The 18,262-nt window shown below is 34.4% G+C and overlaps 1 protein-coding gene across 1 annotated transcript; it reads left to right on the top strand.

Moving 5' to 3' along the window:
• Positions 1 to 13,108: 13,108 nt before the first annotated feature.
• On the top strand, positions 13,109 to 17,587 carry LOC101245282 (protein LURP-one-related 10). The gene is made up of 3 exons (XM_004246265.5): positions 13,109 to 13,612; positions 14,955 to 15,185; positions 17,139 to 17,587. Exons 1-3 carry the CDS (start codon positions 13,364 to 13,366, stop codon positions 17,316 to 17,318), a joined length of 660 nt encoding a protein of 219 aa, XP_004246313.1. The 5' UTR covers positions 13,109 to 13,363; the 3' UTR covers positions 17,319 to 17,587.
• The last annotated feature ends 675 nt before the right edge of the window (positions 17,588 to 18,262 follow it).

Here is an 18,262-nt window from a genome sequence, read left to right as displayed (position 1 = left end):
AATTGATTGACAGTTTTACAGAAAATTTAGAACTCCAACTCTTTATCCTGGCTCGGCCTCTACTTGTACTCCGTCTTGTTCATATAGAGCCTGAAAAGAAGAAGAAGAAGTCATAGCTCACCCTTAAATATCAAATATAATGAAGGTATGGCAATTTTAAAGAACACAAAAGTACGTAGTTAGAATTTAAACGGCACATTTTATGCCTTAGTAGATCATAATTTGACTTTGGAATGTCAACACCATAATGTTGCTTTCATGCCAAAATGTAGAAATACAAATAGTCTTAATATCTTCTAAAAAATATATCCACCAATATTATAAAAAGGATGCTTCGGCTTGAGGGAAGAGGGGGTGAGGCTTGAATGGATTTATTTGAGGGGTTGTTTGGTATACACAAAATAGTCATGAGATTTTAAAATATAGTATTATTTAATTTGTTCTTTGATTGATTTATTTGAGGGGTCGTTTGATGCGAAGGATATACAAAAGTCATGAGATTTTAAAATGTAGTATCATTTAATTAGTTCTTTGGTTGATTTATTTGAGGGGTGGTTTTGTGCGAAGGATACACAAAATAGTCATGAGATTTTAAAATGTAGTATCATTTAATTTGTTCTTTGGTTTGATGTATTTGGGAGTATTTATTTTCGGATCAATAATTAGTATCGAGATAAGTTATCCTTTCCTTAGGTGGTACAGTATTCCGGAAATAAAATAAGTAAATGACAAAAACATCCTTTAAAACCCTTTTTATACATTTTTTTTCACATTTATGAAAGGTACTTTTGTAAACAAATAAATTATTCTTAAAATTTATGCAATATCTAATTATTTTGAATACAACAAATTAAACACTCAATAAAAAATATTCTTAACATAACTTATCTATGATAACTTGAATTCAAACCAAATGATTGTACTAGTGTGGTTGTTCATAACATGATGGTGCTATATGTATTATTATTGGATCGAATACAATGTCACTATTACAAAAATAATATTTAGCGGCATTAAATATTGACACTAATAAAGAGTGTTGAAGTCTTTATAGGCATTAGTTAAGTGTCATTTCAATCAATGTCACTAAATGCTTTAGGAACATATACAAAAAGTGATAAATGCCGCTAAAAATATATATTTAGAAACAATTAAGAATTAAATATCGTTAATGATCATTTTTATTGTAGTGTGTTGCGCATATTATGTATTGAATTTCTGGCCTTTATTAGGTAATGCCTAAACAGGTTCATCTGGCTTTTTTTTTTCTTCTTTCCTGTAGTGTAAAATAGACATTACATGTTTATTTCCCTCCTTTGGCAAAACGATTTAATAAATTACTCATTAAAATCACTTCAGTTTATTCAGTATTAATCAAGTCACCCAAGTCAAATCAATTTACTCATAAACTTATTATAGTAAAACATATACAACTAAAGGGATTATTATATAGATATCTACTTAAGTTTAATTTCGTAACACTGTAGTTTATATGTTTAGTAAAACTAAAAGAACAATTAGTCAAATTATAATTATTTTTAATCTTAGTGGTAATTAGGTCCAATACTTGTTAAAAAAAATTAAAACAAGGGAGATAAATCTAATATCATGAACGACAAAGGAAGTTAACATTATAAAGTCAAATTTGAGCAGAGGTTTATATTTGAAATTATCCCTTGCGTTGACTAAGTATTGGAAATTGGAGAGGGGTGGTGAAATGGAATCTCACATTTAGTATTTTTTGTGATAAGTATGTGTCACCAAACCTTAAAGGTGAATTTCATAAAGTGTTGCATGGTCAGATCAACTATATATACGCGGCAAAGCTTTGCCCAATTCCAAAAGACATTGAACATAGTTGAAATAAGGATATTGAGATGGATGCACGGGCATACTAGAACAGGTAGGATCAGGAACAAAGTTACTTAAGGCAAGGTGATGGTGGCCACCACACTCAGATATTTCTCCCAACTTCTTTCTGCGATTCTAATCAAGCCCTATGTTGGACGGGATGAGGCGAGACTGAATTAGTTCGGACATGCGAAGAGAAAAACTACAAATACCCCAATAAGGAGGTGTGAGACAATGACTATAGTGGATATAAGGAAGGTTGTTGGGCAGAGTGATTAAATACAACATGATCGTAGATAGTGTTAGAATTTTATCCTATTTTTTTTTACCATATTTTAAGTTTTATTTTTTTTCTTAAAGGAAACTCAAAGTATTACCACAAATAATGCTAATTTTTTTTCATGAAATGAAAAATATTTCTCTTCCATATTTGATTTATTCTTTTCTTAGAGAAAAATAAAAGGAACTCTATAAATTGAAGACTCCTCTTCTCATAACAAGAACATAACAACATTTAAAATGTTATCGTTCTTATAAACCAAGTCCAACCCAATAAATAGTTATTGGGTTGACAAGAGCTATGAGGCGAAAAACAAACAATAGCATCAGGTTAATTTAGGACTTGGTCAAGTAGTGGGTATGGAAATGGTTCCATCAAAAGGAGTAGCAATTACTGATTCATGGGTTATGCAAATTATTAAGAAAAGAATCTCGTTGCTCTCATCTTCGTTTTTTTTTTCTAAGTTTCTAATCCAATTCTATCTATCACTGTAATTTCTAATGTTTTCCTCATTTTATTAAAATTCTAAATTTCGTTAATTTGAAGGATCATTAGTTACTACTTTCTTGTTGTTTCAATTTCTCAATTGTATTTTGTGTTCTCAGTTATTATAATATATATCCTTGGTGGATACTCTAATGGCAGTGGTGATATTAGATCAATTCACTGGTTCTGGTAATCCAACTAACAGGGCAGAACAATACTTCACTTTCCTAAGCTTCTCTAAAGAGAACTAACTACCTCTTCCTTCCTTATACCTAGATGGTGAGACACTTGGGTGATTCCTGTTGTGACGAAAAGATAAAACCGAAAATATAACAATAAAGAACATCAAGTTTAACGTGGAAAAACCCTTCAAATCGAAGGCAACCATCATGGAGTCGACAAGATCCGAATTGCTTCACTATACCAATAAGAGGGTTACAAATATTATTCTAATGGCTACACAACAAGTGCCAAAAGAGAACAAATAATAGCTAAACCAACAAAAGATAAATAGAAAGAAACACCACCTAAACTCAGCTTCTGTTATGGACCTAAAACATGACCTTGCTGACCTCCGAATCTGATCTCCACCTTTCAAATCAGCCACCAAGATGTCAGTAACACTCAGTCCAAATTTCAGCCTGATCCAACGGTTAGTTAATCGGGAAACACGATCTGAACGTTGCTGGTAGGAGAAAAAGACTGCAACAAAAGAATCCTTTTCCTTCTCTCTTTTCTCTTGTTGAAAGCTCTCTCAAAAACCTCTCTTATGTTCTAATATCTTCAATGACAATATCAATGAGCAATTGAATTATTCTCTCAAGACCCTCCATAATTTATAGAGTTGTGCTTTTTCTTACAAAGCTAAAACCAACTACAAATAAGATTACAATTTCAATCCTTTTCCTAATAGAATTGGAAACCAAATAAAGAGAATAATTCCAATCATTTTACAAGTAGGATTAGGCCATGGTCCTTTGGATGGAACATAGGCAATAGCCCAAAAAACTCCTCCTCCAGCCAAGGGGCCAAATGGACTTCAAGTGGAGGAACTTTTGACAGGCTTCTTGCCTGCCACACTTCTACAAAACTCATGATTGTCTACGATGAGTTCTTTCCACTTATCTCCATGAGTATCTAACATGTATTCATCATAACCTTCAGGTTCTCCCATAATAGTCAATAGAATATATTCATCATGAGAATAACGTGTTGAGCTTCGCTTCTCTCTTGTAGATCTTCTACAAGAGGATTCTAGAGCATCCGAAGCGGTCATCCCAACATGAGTTGGTTTATTATAAACCACAACATCATCAATAGGAATAATTATATGTTCTACACTCTCATCATTATCTTGATCATTACCTTGGGTTCCCTCATGTGCAGAAGATGTATCAATAATAGGAATTGGATCAACATCAACTAAGCTCTCATCAGTACGAGAATCTAGTTTCTCAGTCTTGTCAATATCTTCAATAGTTTGATCTTCCAAGAACACAACATCACGACTTCTAATGAGTTTCTTATCAATTGGATCATAAAAATGTATCCAAACTCATCTTGACCATAACCAATGAAGATGCATTACTTAGTTTTTTAACATCCAATTTTGACCTCTCATTTTTTGGAAAATGCACACAAGCTTTACACCCGAACACTTTCAAGTGATCATAAGAAACATACTTATCAAAGCACACTATGTTTGGAACATCACCATCCAAAGCAACAACAGGAGACAAGTTGATAACATAAGAAACAGTGTCAAGTGCTTCAGCCCAAAAAGAATTTGGAAGTTTAGCCTCTGAAAGCACACATCTAACTTTCTTAACTAAAGTTCTGTTCATCCTCTCTGCCAAACCATTTAATTGAGGGGTTTTTGGAGGAGTCTTCTGATGACGAATTCCTTGCGATTTGCAGTAGTTATCAAAGGGACCAATATACTCACCACCATTATTAGTGTGAATACATTTTAATTTCTTTCCCGTTTTTCTCTCAGATAAGGCTTGAAACTGTTTAAACACATCAAGCACTTGATCTTTGGATTTTAAAGGATATACCAAAATCTTGCGAGAATGATCAATCAATGAAAGTAGCAAAGTAAAGTGCACCACCTTTTGACTTCACTTTGAAAGGACCACACAAATCTGAGTGTACTAGCTCCAATAGCTCAGACTTTCTTGAAGGAGGATGACTGTGAAAAGAAAGTCTTTTCTGTTTCCTTGCTAAGCAATGAACTCATCTTTTCACCTTTGTTTGTTTCATACCAGCATGCAAATTCTTATTAGCCAAACAGGTGATCCCCCTCTCGCTCATATGACTAAGACTCTTGTCCCACAATTTTGATAAAGTCTCGCTCTCCACCAAATTTATAGAGTCACCAAGAATCGATCCTTGTGTCACGTATAAATTTGAATATTTTCTTCCTCGAGTAAAATCAGAGAGCCTTTGGTGAACTTCCATTGGCCATTGCACAAGTCATTATGATAGCCATCATCATCTAGTTTTCCTACAAAGATCAAATTTAAGGGAATGTCTGGAGCATGCTTGACATTCTGAAGGACCAACGTTGAACCGGTATTGGTTTTCCAACAAACAGTGTCAACACCAAATACCTTAACCTCACTAGCATTAACACCTCAGAGTTAACAGAAATATAAGATGAAAAGAAGTCTTTTCTTGGTGTGACATGTGATGTGGCTCCAGAATCTACTATCCAAATTGTATCTTGAGATACAAAATTGATGACGTCTTTATCACAAGCGAAAAGAAGGTCATCTTGGTCAACAACAACAACAACATTATTTTCATTGTTTTTTCCTTCTTCCCTTCTTTAAGATCTTGCTTCAATTGTTTACAAAATCTTTTAATATGTCCTTTCTTTCCACAATGATAACATATAATATTTGGATTCTCTTCTGCTTTTACCTTTACTCCTCGGATCTCTTGTCTTATGTCTCCCTCGATCTTCTGTATATAGAACATCTGAATGTGAAGATATATCTTGAGATTTTCATCTAACCTCTTCATTCAACACACCACTCTTTGCATATTCCATAGTCACCTTTCCACCAGTGGCAGAATTTGTTAAAGAAACACGAAGAGTTTCCTAAGAATCCGGTAGAGTATTAAGTAGCCAAAGTCCTTGTATTTCATCATTAAAATTAACACCCATTCCTGATAGCTGATCAAAATTACCCTGAAAATCATTTGTATAATCAAAATTAGGACTGCCCTCTTTGTATTTAAAAGTCATCAATTGCTTTAACAAGAACAACTTGTTATTGCCAGTTTTTGAAGCGTAAAGCGTCGTCAACTTTTTCCACAATGTTCTAGCATGTGTCTCATTCACAATATGGTTGCGAACATTATTTTCAACCCATTGTATTATATATCCACATACTTATTGGTGCTCAAATTCCCAATTTTCATCTGTCACATTCTCGGGTTTATGAGCAGAAAAAATCAGAAGATGCATCTTTTTCACGAACAATATATCTTTCATCTTGCTTTTCCATATGTTGTAGTTTCTTCAGTTTAGACATACCATCTTGCTCATATTACCCTCCATATAGATAACCTTAGATCTAATTGTTGTGCGGAATTTGAGATAATACGAGAAAATATATAAACGCGAAAAACAAGACAACAGATTTACGTGGTTCACCAATAAATTGGCTACGTCCACGGGAAGAGAGGGAGCAGTTTTATTATGGAGAGGCAAAAACAGAATTACAAAATAGGGTTTGCCATAGCGTCTATATATATATATAGTGCTAAGCTACCCCCGTCCTTTCTGTTTGTAACGGGTCCGATGCAAGACATTCAACAAATCTCCACCTTGACTTGAATTCTCCGAACAGATTCTTCAGACGCACTATGATAGTTCCAGGCCTCCCCCTCTTCCTCAGAGTTGCCCCGCAGGGCAATTAACAGCTTCTGATGTTGAGCAAGTCCAAACAGTGTTGAAACTTGCTCTGTGGAACCGGCTTTGTGAACATATCAGCAGGATTATCAGCAGTTCCTACTTTCTTCACCTTGATTCTCTTCTCACTTCTCAGAAAATGATACCTTACGTCAATATGCTTGGTTCTCTCATGATGGACTTGATCCTTGGCTAGACAAATTGTGCTCAAACTGTCACAATACACCGTAGCCTGATCATGATGCAGACCAAGATCACTAACAAACCCTTTCAACCAAATCCCTTCTTTTGCAGCCTCTGTCAAGGCCATGTACTCCGCTTCCGTAGTAGACAAAGTCATTGTAGGTTGCAAAGTTGCCTTCCAACTGACGACAGATCCTCCAAGGGTAAACACATAGCCAGTCATCGATCTTCTTGTGTCAACATCTCCAGCATAGTCTGAATCAGAATAGCTTGTAACCAAGCACTGAGTATCACCTCCATAAATGAGACCAACGTCAGATGTACCTCTAAGGTACCGGAAAATTCTCTTCACAACCTGCCAATGTTCTCTCCCTGGTTGTCCCATGAATCTGCTCACTACACTAACTGCATGTGCTAAATCTGGCCTTGTACAGACCATAGCATACATCAAACTTCCTACGGCACTGGCATAAGGGACTCGTGACATATACTCCTTCTATTCTTCTGACTGTGGAGCGAACATGGTAGTGAGGTGGATATTGGCAGCACTGGGGGTATCAATAGGCTTAGATGAAGACATGCCAAACCTCGCCAAGACCTTCTGAATGTAGCTTCTCTGTGACAAGAAAAGTTTCCTTCTCTCTCTGTCTCTAATGATCTCTATCCCTAGAATCTTCCGAGCAGCTCCCAGATCCTTCATCTCAAACTCAGCACTAAGTAAACCCTTCAGCTTCTGAATGTCATACTTTTTCTTTGCAGCTATCAGCATATCGTCTACATAAAGCACCAGATAGATGAACGAATCATCCTTGAGCCTATTGTAGTAGACAAAACAATCATATGAGCTCCGAGTATAGCCCAACTTCGCCATATAGCTGTCAAACCTTTTGTACCACTGCCTTGGAGACTGCTTAAGTCCATATAAGGACTTCTTCAACTTGCAGACGTGATTTTCCTTCCCTGAACTTGGAAACCATCCGGCTGAGTCATGTATATCTCTTCCTCCAACTCTCCATGTAGAAACGCTGTCTTTACATCAAGTTGTTCAAGCTCCAGATTCTGATGTATAACTATCGCTAGTAACACTCGGATGGAAGTATGTCTGACCACTGGTGAGAAGATCTCATTGTAGTCCACTCCCTCTCTTTGGTTGAAACCTCTGGTAACAACCCTGACTTTATACTTGACTCCTTCTGCTGGTGATATCCCTTCCTTCTTCTTGAAAACCCATTTGCAAGTAATAATCTTTCTCCCCGAAGGCTGTATGACCAGATCCCATGTCTGATTCTTGTGTAGGGACTCCATCTCATCTCCCATAGCAGCAAACCATTTTTCAGAATCAGGACTTAAAATGGCTTCTTTGTAAGTAGACGGCTCAGATGTATCTACCTCTTCAGCAACCTGCAGTGCATAACCCACCATGTCCTCAAAACCATACCTCGTAGGTGGCCGAACTCCAACCCTCCTTGGCCGATCTTGAGCTATACTCTGATGGATATCTGATGGCATAGATTCTGGAATATCAGTTTCTGTCTGTGGCTCTTGATCCTCCTCTTCAGGTTCTTTCAAATCGCTCTCGCTCTGAATGACTTGAAACTCCACCTATTTATCAAGACTCCCAGTTTCTGACGTAGTTGTAGGCTTCACAATTGTTCTAAGCAGAGAACTTTCATCAAAGACAACGTTCCTGCTCATAATGACCCTCTTTTCTGCTGGAGACCAGATTCTGAAACCTTTCACTCTATCTCCGTAGCCCACAAATACTCCCTTTTTAGCTCTTGGTTCTAACTTACCTTCACTGACGTGATAGTAAGCCGTACAACCAAAAGCTTTCAGATTTGAATAATCAGCAGCTTTTCCTGACCACATCTCCATAGGTGTCTTGCACTGTATGCCTGTATGTGGTCCGCGGTTAACCAAGTAGCAAGCTGTACTAACCGCTTCTGCCCAGAATCTTCTATCTAGCCCAGCATTAGAGAGCATGCACCTTGCTCTCTCCAGAAGTGTTTGATTCATCCGCTCAGCTACACCATTCTGCTGTGGTGTATTTCTGACTGTACGATGTCGAGCAATCCCTTCATCCTTACAGAATTGATCAAATTCAGACCAATAGAATTCCAGCCCATTATCAGTTCGCAACCTCTTGATCTTCTTCCCTGTTTGATTTTCCATCAAAATTTTCCACTCCTTGAACTTCTGGAAAGCTTCACTTTTATGCTTCATCATGTACACCCAAGTCATCCTTGAGTAGTCATCAATAATGGACACAAAAAATCTGCAGCCTCCCAATGACTCAACACGGCATGGACCCCAGCAATCAGAATGGATATAATCAAGTGTGCCTTTTGTTCTATGAATGGCGTTTGGAAACTTGTTGCGATGTAGTTTTCCAAAAACACAATGTTCACAAAACTCTAGGATCTTAACCTTATGACCATCAAGAAAATCCTCCTTTGACAGAATTTGCATCCCTCTTTCACCCATGTGACCAAGTCTCATGTGCCATAACTTAGTCATATCCTTCTGGTGAAATTCTGACGATGCAACATGGGCTGAACCTGTAACCGTGGAACCTTGTAGAAAATACAAAGTACCACGCATGACACCTTTCAGAATCAAATTTGAACCCTTCCAGACCCGCAAGACTCCATCTTTTCCCGACCAGCTGAATCCCTTGCTATCCAAAAGACTGAGAGATATCAGATTTTTCGTCATCAATGGAACGTGCCTGACCTCGTTCAATGTGCAGAAGCTACCGTCATGTGTCCTTATCTTGATCGAGCCTGTCCCAACCACCTTGCAGACAAAACTGTTGGCCATCGAGATGCTGCCTCCGTCTACCTGCTCATAAGTCGTGAACCACTCTCTCCTAGGACAGATGTGATAGGATGCCCCAGAATCGAGAACCCACACATCTGAATGATGAGTGTGCTCATCCGCAACTAGGGCAATATCTTCTTCAGAATTGGTATCTTCTTCAGCAACAGCAGCAGACACTGATTGTTTTTCCGATTGCTTCTTCTTCTTCGGACAATCAAATTTCCAATGTCCCTTCTTCTTGCAGTAATTACAAACATCATACGACTTTGCACCCTTCGACATCGGCTTATTTTTCTTTCCGCCGTTTTTCCTTCCCTTTCCGCTACTGGTGAACAGACCGGAGGGCTGTATGTCCGTACTTGTGCCGTTAGCCTTATGCCGTAATTCCCTGCTATGAAGGGCCGATCTTACTTCTTCCAGTGACACAGTATCTTTCCCAACAATGAACGATTGAACAAAATTATCAAACGATATTGGGAGAGATACTAACAGAATCAGGGCAGCATCTTCATCCTCGATCTTCACATCGATATTACGCAATTCTAATAACAAAGTATTCAATTGCTCTAAGTGTTCCCTGAGTTGTGTACCTTCAGCCATTCGTAAACCGAATAGACGTTGTTTCAGAAGCAGCTTGTTGGTTAGAGATTTTGTCATGTACAAACTCTCCAGCTTCAACCACAGACCAGCAGCAGTCTCTTCATCCGAGACCTCCGTGATGACGTCATCCGCGAGACACAGCATGATCGTCGAGTGCGCCTTTTCCTCCAGAATCGCCATCTCAGGAGTAACGATGGCGTTCTTGTCTTTCGACAACGGCGCCCAGAAGCCTTGCTGTTTCAACAAAGCCCGCATCTTAATCTGCCATAAACTGAAACTGTTCCTCCCTGTGAATTTGTCGATTTTCACGTTCAAAGCAGACATCTCGAATTCTCCAAGAACACCGATTAACCGAGAGGCTCTGATACCAATTTGTTGTGCGGAATTTGAGATAATACGAGAAAATATATAAACGCGAAAAACAAGACAACAGATTTACGTGGTTCACCAATAAATTGGCTACGTCCACGGGAAGAGAGGGATCAGTTTTATTATGGAGAGGCAAAAATAGAATTACAAAATAGGGTTTGCCATAGCGTCTATATATATATATATAGTGCTAAGCTACCCCCGTCCTTTCTGTTTGTAACGGGTCCGATTCAAGACATTCAACACTAATACCAGTTGTTGGGACGAAAAGATGAAACCAAAAATCTAACAATAGAGAACACCAAGTTTAACGTGGAAAAACTCTTCAAACCGAAGGTAACCACCACAGGATCGACAAAATCTAAATTGCTTCACTACACCAATAAGAGGGTTACAAATATTATTCTAATGTTTACACAAAAAGTGCTAAAACAGAATAAACAATAGCTAAACCAACAAAAGATAAATAGAAAAAAACCACTCAAACCCAGCTTCTGTTCTGCACCTAAAACAGGATCTTTATGACCTACGAATCTGATCTCCACCGTTCAAATCAACCATCAAAACGTCAGTAACACTCGGTCCAAATTTCAGCCCGATCCAATGGCTAGTTAATCGAGAAACACGATCTGAACGTTGATGATCGAAGAAAAAGACTGCAGCAAAAGCACTCTTTTCCTTCTCTCTTTTCTCTTCTTGAAAGCTCTCTCAAAAGCCTCTCTTATGCTCTAATGTCTTTCAAAAACAATTTCAATGAGAAATTGATTTATTCTCTCAAGAACATCCTTTATTTATAGAGTTGTGTTTTTTCTTACAAAGTCAAAACCAAATACAAATAGGATTACAATTTCAATCTTTTTCCTAATAGAATTAGAAAATCAAATAAAGAGAATAATTCTAATACTTTTTAAAGTAGGATTAGACCATCGGCCCTTGGCTGGATCATGGGCAATAGCCCAACAGTTCCGTTGGATGTTTCTCCACCAAACAATTTTTTGATTGGACCCATTTCAAGGAGAAGTTTGCCTTTCATTTTTCCAAACAAACCTACACAAAATCTCTTGTGGTTAACACTCAAATTACCAATATTCTAGCTTTGCTTCAGAAGATTGAGAACAAATGTTCAGTTACATCTAAGTACGCTATAGAGAAAGATGTGAGTATAAGTGTTGCTACAGTCTCAAACAGAGACATTGCTTCTCATTTGGTCGAAGAAAACTCAAGCCATGTAGATAATGTTGAGGGCTATTCAGAGCTATTTTCTTTTATCGATGAAAATTTAGGTCACGTGGACAATATTTTTGATAAAATATCTCTTGGAATTTTCACCAAATAAAATGAAGGAGACTTCTTTTGTCTTTCCCAAGCCTAGATCAGCAACCCTGGGGTGATTCTCGCCTCTTTTTGGTGTTTTGGGAAAAGGAGAAAATAAGACTCCTTGTCCCGTTGGAACACCACCACCCTAGTGGCACCTATCCCGCTCTGGCGGGATGAGGGACCCTTTTGTCTCGACGTTTTTTCTTTCCTAAATAACGACATTCCGTTCGTTACAGAATCTCAATCTCAATGAGGACGTTGAGTCTATAAAGAGGGTCCCCGTATGTGATGACTCAACTTAAGATTAGAAGTCCAACATTGACAAAACACATGAGAGATGTTCGGTATACAAGTATTCAGTTCTTACCAACTAGCATCGCGTTATAAAGTCATGCAGGCATAGAACCAAAGCGAACGATATCACTACTGGGTTGGGCCATTACAAATGGTATTAAAGCGTAGAGTTCACGTGTCCTAAGGGTACCTTTGAAGCTATGCTAGTCGGATCTTATTTATGGTTGTGAGGACCCTACTTCTATAAATGATGGACTAGACACATTTAAGAAAAGTTTCTCTTTTTTTCTTACTCTAAATCGTGCAATAGAACTCTATCATAAGGAACTTATTCAGATTCGTGCGTTTCTCAACTTTATTCGACTACCCATCATACTCAAGTTGGTTGAAATAGAAATGCTCATATCCTTACTGATAAGTTACTCTAAAAAACGTCTTCATAAAATCAAGAGAATGTAGAGGGGCTTGAGAGAAGCTTAGTGTGCTTAATATATATATATAAATAGCCGAGACACATAGAGAGAAATAATACATAAAAGAGTTAGCTTCAGTTCTTGTCTGTTCTCTGTCTCTTGTTCTTATACATGTTGGTACTCGCTCCTTGCTTGTTTCGACCCCGGTGTGGTGTGACCACTCTTCTTCTTCTCCTACTTTTCGAGGCTTGTCAAAGGACTATATATTGAGAGGTAGCTACTTGTCTTCCTGACGGACCCTCTTTTTATTTATGTTAAGCTTTGTTCTATTTGATAAACAAAGAAATTGAGACTATGTAATTATTTCATTTTCACACTTTTTGTATTAAAGACTTGTACACGTGACAACCAGATTTTGAGGTGTTATTAGACAAGTGTCATCATGTTCATCATGGAGCGTGTCCCTATTCTATGAATGAAACAGACAATAATAAGGTCAATATAGGGCCCGAGCAAAAAATATCTAGTTTCAACTAAATAGACAGGTTAGAACAATTCCTCTTCTTTCTCGGTAGGTTGGAATAATATTTGAGACTAGTAATAACTCAATATACACGTCTCTAAAATCGGATCAAAGTCATAGTTGTAGAATAAGAATATTCACAAATACAGTTGTATAGAATAAGATGTGTACCTATTGCTTATCCCCAAGTTGGAACCTTATCTTATATTATATACCACAAACAAAAAATATCTTTAAGAAATAAAAAAGAGTATTGTCAAGTTATTTTTCCATAACTAACAAGTAAAAGTCACTGATCATTGTTCATGGCAGAATCAAGTTATGCAACTATGGCTAATGATCCAGTTGCTATAATTGGATCCGAATATTGCACGCCGAACCAGGTTGATGTTGTTATATCTAGGAAGGTGAAGACATTTAGATATGGAGATTTTGTTGTTTCAGATATGAATGGAAACTTCATGTTCAAAGTTAAAGGCACAACTTTTGGATGGCATGATAAGAGAGTTATTCTTGATGCTGCTGATAATCCCCTCATCACTCTCAAACAAAAGGTAGTACATTTAAAAAGGTTAATTTCAGAGATCTTCCTGTATTATAATTTCTAAATTAATAATAAGTAGCTAGGTTACAAAAAAATGTTGTAAAAATCAAATAAGGGAGGAAAAGTTCATGTTGAAAGTTTTTTTTCTCCCACCTAGTCCGCAATGGAGTTTTAACTAAATCTGGATTGCTCACTGCACACAAGGCTCATTTGAGTTGACGATTATAATTTTTAAAAATAATAATAAATAGCTAGGTTATAAAAAAAATGTTACAAAATAAAAATCAAAATAAATGCACGGGCGTTACCAATATAATTTTCTCCATATTTAGGTCTCTCATCCGCTACTTAAGGGTGGAGCAGTCCAAGTCACTGCACCATAACTTATGTTAGCTAATGTTACAAGTCAAATCTTAAGGAAGATATGTGTTACTTGTAGAAATTCAAGTAGAAATCTCACGTAGAAAAATCAAAGATTGTATTGATGTATTGATGAAAATAGTATTGAGTTACAAGCTCCTTATATAGGAGAGAATTATAATTATTATAGTAGTAATAGATATTGTAGTATGACTCAAACTACTTTGAGTCATACTACAATATCTATTACTACTCTAATAATTATAATTCAATTGTAAATAATCTAATCCTGCTTGTATTATAATCCTAATCCTAGTCGAAATATAATACTCCCTCCATTCAAAAAGGATGACCTAGTTTGATTTGGAACGGGGTTTAAGAGAAAAAAAAGACTTTTTAATCTTGTGGTTGTAAATTAAAGTTATGTCAATTATACTAAAATGTCCTTTAATCTTGTGGTCTTAAACATGACACGTGGAAAGTTAAAGTTAAAGTATTACCGTAAAGGGAAAGAGGTCATTCTTTTTTAAACAGACTAAAAAGGAAATAGGGTCATTCTTTTAGAAACGGAGGGAGTACTAATTAATATGAGTAGTCTAATCCTAGTGCGACTCTAATTCTAGAGCAGTGTTATAAACTCGTCAATCAGCTTCGTTGGACATACATGTTCCTTCGACATGTTCCAATCCTCAGCTTCCTTATTCATCAACACTTATTATAGACAAGTCAGTCAATTGCATCGGACATGTTCCTTCTTCTTCAACACTACTCACTAACATAGTAACATGATAACATGATAAATAAGTTTATAAACATTGATAATTAGAGATATCTTGCATTATCAGTAAATTTTAATTTTGTAATACCAAATTAATTATCATTTAATACTTATTATAATAGTTTACTAGTAATAACTTTATAAGTTACTATCATATAAATATTTTTTACGTTATAACTAAAGTAGTTCTCGCTATCAATTAATTTTTGTATAGATATTGACTGAGCATTCGAGATGGAATGCATTTAAAGGAGAAAGCACAGATGAGAAACACTTATTATTTACTATAAAGACAACATCCATATTTCAATGGAAGACTAAATTGGCTATTTTCTTAGCAAATAACAATTCTAAGGAAAAGAATTGTGATTATTTGATTAAGGGAAATTGGTCCGATAGATCATGTGTAATATACGCCGGAGATTCTTCTACCATAGTTGCTCAGGTTAGTTATTGTTCATCTTATTTTCTATTTGTTATTTTTACTTTACGCATATTAATTTAGTTTGACTTGACAAATAACAATAAATTTAAAAATAATGGGAGGCTTTGAATTTTATAAATTAAAGATATATGTATTTTTCTAAATCTTATGATTTTAAGTTTGTCAATATAAAATACAAAAATTGAAAAACTAACTAATTATTGAAAAGACTCTATTTTGATAAAGCCAAAAAAATAAGACGGCATAATTTCATTTTTGGTAATAGTAAAATGAAAATTTCCCGTCATATTAAAAGAAATTAAATAAGCGATACTTTTATTATTTTGAGAGTAATGATATTATTAGTTACTATGATATTTTCAAATATTTAATGATTTTATAGGACTTTTTAGAGGAAAAGGTAAAAATACTCTTGTATGTAAAATAGATCAAATTAATTTGTCATTTGTTATATTTTCAGTTCAAATGACCTCCCCATTAAATATTTATCTTAAAGAAGATACCTCCAATCACTCTAATGAATCAATAATACTTTTCATTCTAACGATTATTTCAAAACAAGAAAAATTAGAGCAAGCTTTTCCATTGCTACTTGAAATGAAATAATTTACCATCAATTTTATGAATTTAGTAAAAATCTATTTTGAAGATAAATTCAACGTAAAATAAAGAAAGTAATAAAGAATATCAAGATATAACTGAAATTATTATTTTAAACCATATTCTTAGAATTAGTGAGGAAAGGTACACAATATCGTGTTTAAGAAAAAATATACCCATACCTAATGTGTTAAAAAGAAAAAAGAATCTATATGACATCTTCTTTTCAAATGAAAAATACTTATTCTACTTATTTTCTTATTTTATATATGAGTCCGGAGCTTAAAAGGTATAAAATATTAATAAAAATTTTAAAATGGTATATAAATTATTTTAAAAAATTACATTTTATATTTTGAAATAACATTATTTAAAATTTGATAAGTAGACATAAAGAAGGAAAAAGAAAAATATACTATGTTAGAGGAGAATTAGAGAAATAATATTAAAGATGGAGAGAAAATAAGAACATAATATCAATTTTCAAAAATTACTTTTGCTCAGTTGTGTAGTAAAATAAATTTAAATATTTTTTTAAAAAAAAAGACAATGTAATTTATGTTAGAGGGAGGAGTAAATGGAAAGTTAGGGGGAGGAGTGAGAAGAAGAAGATAAGTTATAAATGCATGGAGCAATAAAATTTATTATAAAACTCTGGTCTGTTGTATAACTATGGCATGGTATACTTTATTCACCATAAAATATTTCAGAGCTAGACATATTTATTATATTACACAATATTTTGGCTTGTGTTTTCTTAATTTAGTTCATGGTACTTTCTTTCTTAAAAGTTATCGTTTGAGCGAGTGTATAATAATAATAGTGTTAAATAATGTATATTAATAATTTATGCATTAGCTCGTCATATCAATATTATTTCTTATATACTTTTGGTTTAATGTAATAAAAATAACAAATTTTATATAACTTTGATAATAAATACTTGTTTATAAATATATCCTCCACGATCATTAGTTTTGAGAAATAAAAAATATATTGATAGAGATTTAAACGAATAATAATTTCATCAATCAAATTAGTTAATGCATGTATTGAAATCCTTTGAATTACATAATATAGATGAAAATCTATATTATAACAATACAGACCACACTTTTACTATTCTATGATTGCGAAATTAATACAAGTATTAGTTATATTCATTGGCTAAAAAAAAATATATTAAACAAGATACTACAATTTTTCTAACACAGAGAACTAATGCATATATTATTTTTTCTAATACATTCTACTAAACAACCTTAAAAAGAACATTAATAATTGACTACATAAATAAATTTCTTGATCGAAACTGATGAATTAATGAACATTATATGTTGTGACTTATTGCAGATGCATAAGAAAATTACTGTCAAGAGTTTATTAATTGGAAAAGACAATTTTATGGTGACAATGTATCCAAACATTGATCAAGCCTTCATCGTCTCATTAATAGTAATCCTTGATGCTATCAATGCAGTCAACGATGCTGCTGTTACCGGTGCAACTGCCGGTGTAGGTGCCGGTTGCTAGCAACTTTAAAGTATCTATTTCGCGAAAAAAAATATTTTATCTGTCCTGATTTATGTGGTCAAATGAAAATTTTAAAATTAAATTATCTATAAATATACTACGATGATTTTTCTTGACACTCTCTTTGGATCATTGTTATCCATTATTTCATAATGTACTGTATTGTACTCTATTTGTATTCTATTGTACAATACTATGTGATAGATACAATGTTTGGTTAGACTGTACTGTTTGTTGTTGTTCAATAAATTTTTTATTGTTTGGTTTGACCGTATCGCACTGTATTGTTAATTTATAAATTTATTAGAATATCCATAATTATTCTAGGGCAGGAGGTTTGACTAGAATGAAATAATATAGGTTAAAGGGTAAAAAAAAGTATTTTGAAATATTATGCAAGGATATAATTTTTTTAGAAAAATTAAGTAATAACGGGAAGACACCAAATCGATTGTTCCATGAAATGAAATTTTTCATAATTACGTAATAATGAAATTTAACAACAAAATATAATACATTCTAAATAGCAATCAAAATAAATATTGTAAATATGATAATGATACGATACAATACAATATATATAATATAATAAGTAATAATAATCCAAACAAATACTCAAAATAAAAAGGATGCACGTAAAATAAGACTAATTAACAGAATGTTTATTTTAGATAGTTGAGGTATTTGGTCAAATTTATTGTTATTGTAATATCATATTTTGATTATGAAAGTTATTTAAGTCAAACGGGTAGATTTTACTTTTTCTTTTTCTGAAAAAACACACAATTAAGATGTAAAGTTCCATATAATTCTAAATAAATTACATTAGTTACGAGCTTCACAACATAATTAGAGAACTATATATAGAATTGCTAATGATATACTCGTGAGCTAAATAACATGACTAATAATTTCTTTGTTTTAAAAAAAGAATGATCTCTTTT

This window comes from Solanum lycopersicum, chromosome 9 (genome assembly GCF_036512215.1).
Source record: "Solanum lycopersicum chromosome 9, SLM_r2.1".
Classification (NCBI taxonomy): domain Eukaryota; kingdom Viridiplantae; phylum Streptophyta; class Magnoliopsida; order Solanales; family Solanaceae; genus Solanum; species Solanum lycopersicum.
Note: the sequence above shows the minus strand (reverse complement) of the source record. Positions and strands in the feature narration are given on the sequence as shown.

Bases quoted from the DNA above. Each gene is read 5' to 3' on its own strand.
- LOC101245282 (XM_004246265.5), top strand. From the start codon at position 13,364: ATGGCAGAATCAAGTTATGCAACTATGGCTAATGATCCAGTTGCTATA. The intron at 13,613-14,954 runs GTAGTACATTTA...ATTTTTGTATAG, and splicing joins TCATCACTCTCAAACAAAAG to ATATTGACTGAGCATTCGAG. The intron at 15,186-17,138 runs GTTAGTTATTGT...GACTTATTGCAG, and splicing joins CTTCTACCATAGTTGCTCAG to ATGCATAAGAAAATTACTGT.